Source organism: Eurypyga helias, unplaced genomic scaffold, assembly GCF_000690775.1.
Source record: "Eurypyga helias isolate BGI_N326 unplaced genomic scaffold, ASM69077v1 scaffold42304, whole genome shotgun sequence".
Classification (NCBI taxonomy): Eukaryota; Metazoa; Chordata; class Aves; order Eurypygiformes; family Eurypygidae; genus Eurypyga; species Eurypyga helias.
Genome location: NW_010246339.1, coordinates 29,952 through 38,250, shown reverse-complemented (window position 1 = coordinate 38,250; position 8,299 = coordinate 29,952). Strand labels below are relative to the sequence as shown.

General features: G+C 42.1%; 1 protein-coding gene across 1 annotated transcript; it reads left to right on the top strand.

Annotated features, from left to right (window-relative positions):
* The first annotated feature begins 2,463 nt into the window (after positions 1-2,463).
* Positions 2,464-3,438, top strand: TMEM177 (transmembrane protein 177). The gene has a single exon (XM_010150364.1). The coding sequence runs from the start codon at positions 2,464-2,466 to the stop codon at positions 3,397-3,399; it is 936 nt and encodes a 311-aa protein (XP_010148666.1). The 3' UTR covers positions 3,400-3,438.
* The last annotated feature ends 4,861 nt before the right edge of the window (positions 3,439-8,299 follow it).

Below are 8,299 nucleotides of genomic sequence, written 5' to 3'. Positions count from 1 at the left end.
TGTTGGGCGTAATCCAGTCAAAAATGTAGCCTGGGCTGCGAGGGGTCTGTCTGCAGAGGTTTGAAACCATGCCTGCACAAAGCATAATTTAATTTTGAAAAGTCAAAAGATATTTAGTAACTGTTACTGGTTTTATGATTGAAGCAGGAAAAAAAGTGTTACTGCATTGAGGTGCAATCCAGGTGAAATTAATTAATTATTTTGTTGTTGCATCGAGGTGCAAACCGCCTGGCCATAGGTGCTTCCTGGCATCTGGAATTGCCCACTGAGAGGAGCGTTCAGCATCCCGTGTGCTTGTCGAGCACCATTTGGTCATGCAAGAAGGGAGAGTAGGTTGGTTTTCAGCATGGTCTGGCCTTCCCCATACTGCTGTGGGCATAAACTGAGGGGCTAAAGTTTCTCCTTGCTGTGTTCCTTATCCGTTAGCCAGCCTGAATGAGAGGGCTCTTTCTGACATGAGTGGGAGAAACTTGGGAAGTACATGGCTCAGCTTCACGTGTGGATCAAGTGATAGTCTTCATACAATCACCCCTTTTGAAGTGCTGCCTCCCCCCTGCTCCCCCCAAAAACTGTAAATGGCATGACCTTTTCAATCAGATACAGACTACCAGATTTGCTAAGAGGTCATTAACTCCCAGTAGATCATTTAGGTTTAATATTACTATTTTCTTTTTTTTTAACTGTGTTAACAAGGAAGCTTCTCCCAGAATTGGGTTTCATCCAAGCTCTTGGCTCTTTAGTGTGTTTTTGTTAAATAATTTTGTCAAACAAATCACCACCTCCAGTCTCAGCAGAATGCAAGAATACCACGACTTATTACACTAAGAAATACATATTAAATTATTGTATACTTACATGCATCATTGTTTTTATTAAGCACTCAGTGTGTGTTCAGTGCAGTATAAACATTAAACAAGATTATTCTTCCCCTGGTGAGTTTACAGTCTGAAAGAGCTTCATAGGAAGGAGTAGTAATATCATTAAAACACCGCCTTTAATTTAATCCCTTTTTGTTTCCCTGTGGTTAATACTCATTTGCTGTTGCTCATGACTGGAGTATCCTGGCATGTCATGCGGCCCTGTTTTATGATGTTACAGCCCCCAACTGACCACTCTACCCCTCTGTGGGAGCTTCTCGCTCAGTGGAAGAAGAGAACACATTGTCTGTTTCAGCTGCTGCAGCACAGGGCCCAGCAGCATAGCTGAAACCCACCTTTGATGGTGCTCTGCACTAAGACCTTGGTTGTTGTATCAAAGCAGTCTCCTTCTGCCACCTCAGCTTCCTGTAAGGACAGCTGGAGATACTAACGACTTCAACAGCTGCAGGAAGATTCTCTGAAGCTCATGTGTTAAAGCCCTGAGAGAAGGGACATTTTAAGATGCAAATGGAAACAGAGGCATCCAGTTCTCGGTGGTGTCTGTTGTATTTAGGTGCCTAATTCACTTTTATATCTTTATAGGAGCATCGTTTTAGAGGAGAATTCTGTAGCCAGTGGGATTTTTTTAAGAGATCGGAGCTTTCCTGGGTACAGCACATCATATGGCTTGGACCATAAAGGGAGCTGATACTCCCCAAGGGAAGCAAGACTCTTGAACTGAAGGAGTTGGAAGGTTTGAAAGCTCCTGTGGTTATCTGATTATTTAAAGAGTCACAACGTAGTTGTCTGTCCTGAAAAAACTTCTGTTCTATTTCTTCTCTGGACTGCATGTGTTATTTGTCAGAGAAATTATTTCAGAGAGAATTTTTTTAAAGTAGCCACTGAAAGCATGCTGCTTTCTGAAAATAGCTTTTTGCTGAGTAAGCTAGAACCACTGCCTGGAAGTTGAAAACTGGAAAAAAAAAAAAAATAGAAAAAGCACATACTGTTCTTTTTTTTTTTTTTTTAAATGAGGTTGACTGTCCATTAGAACAAACTAAAGGAAAACTCTATCTCCTGAAATTTTCAAATCAAAATGGGATCCTGTTTTGGAATTTGTAATCAAGCTTAAGTTACTGAAATTATTATTGAGGTTACTGATAAATTTTTGGAGCTGTACTGTTGAGGAGGTTAGCGTAGATTAATTGGCTCTTCTTGGCCTTAATATCTGTAGTCTGTGTCTGTAGGGGAGTGCAACAGGAGGATTCTGCTGGCATGGACTGGACAAGTATGTTAAGTAAATACAGAATGTGTGGTGATTGCTGGGGGAAGGAGGAAGTGTGGTGGCTCTATTACTGTCTTTATTGCTGTAAATTGATTTGTTGGAGGAGAGGGTGAAGCTAATTCTCCATATCAATCATCCTATGTTCTGAGGCCCAAAATTGATGAGTATCGCTTTCTCTGTAAAGGTGTTTTGTTAATGTAAAAGAGGTGTTCTGCTTGTTGTGGTTTTTGCTTTGTTTTTTAAAATGCTACAGAGACGAGAGACCCATTTATGCCCACTTTAATTTCCAATTTTGTGTTACAAACAGGTTAGGATTTGACTATGGCAGTGCAGTTCCTGTGGAAGGCATCTGTGTGGTTAAAGAAGCACAAGATCACTTTGTTGGCTGTTTCTTGTGTGGGACTGTTTGGCGCTAATCTTTCCTACCACGTGTTTCCTGAGCAGACATTCAAACTGTTGCATGAGTGCTGGTCAGAGGGGCAGCCAGCTGAGCTTTCACAGAGAGTCTGTGGTGTCTTTCAGGATGTCCTTCAAGATACTGATGTGAAGTCCACTGATTCCTATCGAGCTTTTGCAGCTTCTGGCTTCCACCCCGTGAGTGCTGGAATCCCCTGGCTGCCTGCAGGCTCTTTGGTGGGCATCCCGCCTAATTTTGATAGCACAGCTGAGGATGAAAAAGGAATAGTCAACCATGTTGTTGTGATCAATGGCAAGGAAGTAGACTGGGAGAGCAAAGAAGGTGTTGCTTTGAAGGAAGCTCTGACATTTTCACTTAAAGCTCAGAAGTTTGCCATTGCCAGAGAAGTTGCGTATTTGCAGAACGGCAGCCCTTTAGCAAGTGCGGTTGTGGCTCCAGCTTGCTTAGCTGGGACATTTTTCTGTGGAAAAAGTATAAAGCTACTTCTGGGTTTATCTCCTGGCCCTGTGATACTTCGCAGCGTCTGTAACCTCGTAACTGCCGCTGGTGGACTGATGTGCTATTACGTTTCTTACGACGCTGTGACCCATCACCGAGACTGCAAGGCTGACAGAAAGGCAGCTACTGTTTCCAAAGACTATGCCAGAGGTGGAGTTGAATTTTATGATAAAATCTTGTCCTGCAACAGGATTCTTCGTGGTCTGATGGGCAAACAAGGGAAGAAAATGTATGCCCCGAGTGGAAATCTTTTCCCAAGACATTGGTTCAGAATAAAGTATACCCCGTACACTTACCGAAGAGATTTGATTGTTAATATTTTAAGAGAGCTCCAGGCATAGGAAGGGAGTGCTTGAATTTTAAACTTGTGAATTATGTATTCTCTTGCAACACTGCTGTGCTGCTTCCCCCCCTCCCCCCCCCCATTCGCATTTCAGGGTTCCCCCCCCCATTAGAATTTCAGGGTTTATTTTTGCATATAATTTGGAGGGAGTTACTGCACATTCTGTGAATAAAGAATTCTCTCTTAAAATATTAAAGACTCACTTCAAAAGTGCTGTGTTCTGTGTGCATCTCAAATCACAAGACCGCTGAGGAGGCAAACTTCTCAGAAGCTGATCTGGAAGTTCTGCTGCTCTGCTCTGCCTTCCTGTCAGTGCAGTCTAGAAAATGGAAAGGATGAAGTCCAACGGAGAGTTTTGGCAGCATAATCACTTCAACTAGGGTGTTTGCATGTATGTTTGCCATTCCTTCTATGGAACAACCTAAAGATGCTTAAAAAACGGGGTAGTGCTGTTACATAACTACCAAGATATGGTATTTCTGTTCTGTGTAAGTCCTTGTGCCATGTAAATTCTTATGCTGCAATCCCCATTCTTCAGTAGGGCACGCTAGTTACACTGCAGTTCATACTAATACAGCTAGGTTATTACCAGCACCTGCATTGTTATGCTTAAATCTAGTTCTGCTCTCTGTGACATGGTGAGTGTGTGGATCTTGAACGTTTCCCAGCAGTGGCGGTATGTAACGTGGCTGTCGTGGGTCGGTTCTCTCACAAGTGGGATAAGCATGTTCGGTAGAGTATTTTCTGTTTGCTTTGGTTCAGTTTTTGATTCATTTAAAAATACAGGTTACCTTTTGTGTCAAAGAAGGCAAGGTATAAGAAATAAGACTGGCATTTGGTGCAGAAATGGGTGAGGTTTGTGATGAAGGGTTACCAGAGGAAATCATTCTCCAGCTTCAGTGCTAAGAGCAGTTTGATGTAGAAAAGCAAGGTCATTCAGTGGCCCAGAAGAGCCCAAGTAAATCAGTTTGTAAATAGTGTCAGTGAACAGCCTTATAGTCTCCCCCAGTTCAGAAGCTGTAACTCCAAGGTGTTCAGAAAATGTGGTTTAGTAGTAACTGGCTTCTTTTGCACTGTTCAGGTAAGGCAGGCTTTGTAAAAATTTTTGTGTAGAAAAGCAACAGAAAATATTAAGCAAAGGGAATTGCTAAGAGAATCTGATATAAGAAGTCTGAGCCAAGAAACTGTAAAAGTGAAGGTGTGAATGAAATAATGAACTCCTAAAAATCGCTATTTTCTACAAAAATTAAGCGCGCTCTGTCTGGTAAAGTGATTAAAGAATGAAGTATGAGTAGCAAATGTCCAAAATGAGTTGCTAGTTTAAATTTATATAAAATGTAGTTTAAAGAAGATTTTCTTGACTGGTTTATTTAGGTTATTTTCCTGAATTTCCTAGCTAACTGAAAATAAAATTATTCTTACAACTTAATTTTTATATAAATATATTGCTTGCTCCTACACATAAAGCTTCGGTGAATAATGCTGCAAGAGATGAGAGCTACCTAAGTGCTTTGCTCAGAATTCCCACTGGCATGCAAGAAATGCAGGGTCTGGCTCACACATTTTCCTATCCTAAAAATTGCAATTTCTGGTCATGGAGATGACTTCAGCTTGTTTAATGGTCAAAACCATGCAGCTGTCAGAAATAGAGCAAGACTGAGATTTAGACAGTTTTGTTGAACTCAAACAAACTGTAGAAACGATCTGATTTAAAGTAATTTCTGAATCAGCTGCTATGGGTATCTGGCTCCTCTTGCAGTTTACAGGAAGAGGGAGCTTCAGAGGTGGCTTCCAAGAGAGGAATCTCCATCCAGGTGGCACGTGGGTAAAGAATGTCCCTCATCATATTGCCACACACACACTTCAGTTGTAGCAGTCCTTTAGAAAACAGCGCTTTTTACTACAGTAGAGCACTGTTATCATCCCTTTTCACATTAAAGTGGTTTCCAGAACCTGACAGATAAGGTGGTGAGAGAGCTGACTGCAGAGCTGAGGAGCCTGTTGCCTTAGAGAGTAAGCTGGTGGTGTTGGGAGAGGTGGTGCTGGAAACCAAGCCTGCTGCTGTCATTTTGCCCTTGGCCTTAGCAGTTGTGAAAACAACCGCTGTGACAAAGCGTGGCTTGGGTGGGAGTGAATTAAAATGTATGAATCACATCATCATGACTGAATCACAGGCAGCTTTCATTAAAGAAACAAATGTGGAGAATCCATTCTAGAGTGAGTAGTGCTATATGCAGCCATTGTGGGCATCCGTTAAAACAACTGCAGGCGTCTCCACTACGTGGAAATGCAATTCCTAGGGAGCAGCAGACACTGAGACAAGTATGTGGGCCATATCCTGCAACTGTTACCCGCACGTGTTCATTAAAAGCTTCATGTAGCAGGTGTGATTACATTAATATAAAAACCCGCCATCCGTGCATGCCCCAGTCCCTCCTCGATTCATTCATCTCAGCTGGAAGCGTATACAACTGAAAGGCAGAACGCACTGGTAGGAGGAGGAATGCTGATGTAGGAAGACACAGTTAAGATCTCAGAATAAGGAGAACACTGTCAGGAAGACGGAGAATCTGAATTTGTTATATCAAAAATAGACCAGAAAAACAATGTAATTATTCTCTAGGAATTGGTATGTTACACAAATTAAATCTGAAGGAGCAGACAAATGGCTTATGGATATTTGCTGGGCTGCTTTTTCACTGAGAATACATCAGTTTGTTTAGCTGAAGTGAGTATATTCAAGCTGCTCAATCTGCCAAACCTGTAAAGTGGAGAAAATGACTAAAATTTGGCTAGAAATCAATATGTCTTTCCCATCTGGAAAAAAGGGATTTTTTTTTTGGTCACTCTTAAGCTTTGTAGCTAGAAATGAACACTGAAATATCTCTGCAGTTGGGAGCTCTCAGTCTCCTCAGTCAGATCAAGTTTGCTGTGATGTATCCTGGCCTGAAATCTTGAGAGACAGTGCTCTTAAAGACTCCTTTTTTGTCCAGAAATGCTCTTTAGAAGACTTAGCCAGCCCAGGTGTGTGTTTATTTCCCTCACCTTAGCCTTTCTGTACTCCTTACAGCAGGAACCATTTGTGGCCCTACATGCTTGTGCAGCACTTAACTGTAACGTGACTTCTGCCTCACCCTAACAGTGAGCTTCCTATATACTGCGCTGAAGAAGCGTGAGAGGTTTTGAAAAAAGAATTGGCCCCCAAATCATGCTTCCTAGAGGACTTTTCTGTAATGGCTGAACTTCCACTGTCTCGAAGTTGGCCCTTTTCCAGTGCCGATCTGGTTACTCAGCGTCACTAGCTACCTTGGTGCGCTGGAGTACGACTCTTCGTGTAGCCAAGGTGTTAACAGCTCCTTTCAATCCGCGTGAGTAACAGGCGAAGCTGGGTCCTCCTTCATGTGTGGCCAAGCTACTTCTGCTGTAGATGTCTTGCAAAACATCCTATCTCATTAGGATGACTAATAGTATTTAGAAAACATAAGACACTGAGCACTGTCCCAGGTTCCCAGTTCCAGGAGTTCTTGCAGGGGGAATATTAAGAAAGGATATGCGGTATTGTGCAACTTTTCTCGAGTAACTCGTGATTTAGTGCAGACCTCCTGGCTTCTGGTAGCTTTGTTTCTATCATTTGCTGAAATAATTTTCCAGTGGGAATGTTATTGCTTCATTCTCTTGTTCCTTTCCATTTCCCCTTGCTCTGCTACTCTAATTGCCTCTGCTGAGTCATCTTGTGAGCTGCTTCAGCTCAGTCAAACAGCCTTTGTGAACTTCTTAAGCTCTCACTTGCTACTTGCACTTTCATCTGCACTACCTACTTGCTGCTCTAGTACTTACTAGCCAAAGACCACAGCAGCTTGAACTTTTTGTTAGGTTTAGTCTACACGTTTTTGCAATGAAAAATGCCTTCGCCTAAATGAAAAATAGGCATTGTGGTTAAAAACCACCCTTTTTTGCCAAAAAAAAAAAGACTTTAATATTGCTTTTGAATTTTCCATTTAGCATTACTTTTTGAAAGACTTAGTTCTTACTTGCCATTTCTAGCACCTGGTTCACTTTTCATCTTAGTATCAGTTGCCTCAGACAGTGCTAAGATGTTGCTATTCTCTTTGAGCCCTCTAGAGATTTTGTTCCTGCTCCTGAAAATTGCAGGGAATTTTTTACTTTTATGGTTGGGTGACGTATTGTGACCTGAGAAATAATGACTAATGTGGTACCATTAGCTGCTTGTACTGATGCTGACCTAGCTCAGGCACGTCCGTGTCACACTTGAGTGCTGCTGTGCAGGCTGACTTTGAGAACTGCTCATATTGCCGGTTCCACTGGGGAGTTTATAGATGGATTTTAATCACCTGCCACTGAGCAGAAGCAGAGGGATCTATTGATTTTTGTTGGATGAAAAACAACACTTACTCACTTTTGACCAAAAAAAAAAGAAATATTTTGAATGACTCTAGCAAGGGTGAGGGGTTTGGCATGCAGAAGAAAAGCCTAGGGGAAACCCAGGAAAATAATTCTGTGTGCCTTAGTCTTCCCCTAAATCTTGAAGTTGTGTTGTTTCCAAGCTCTAGACTGCACAAGAATTGCAACAGACATTTGTAACCAATTGCATCTGATTTCTAGGTTTATCCCCTTAATAGGGATAAGCTTTGTGGTCCTGACATGATGCAGGAATACTTAGCTGCTCCTGAGTAGCATCTTTGTGACCATGCAAAACTCCATCTGCTTAGTACATCTTCAAGTAGCCACCTTCTGCATCTCTTCCCAGTTCTTTGTGTGGAGCCACATTCTGGGTACTCCAGGTAACACACACGCGCCCCAGACAAAAGCTGCTTCAGTTCCCTTACCAATACCAATTTCTCTTCCATGCTCCTTCAGACTGGAGGCAGTGGCTGGCG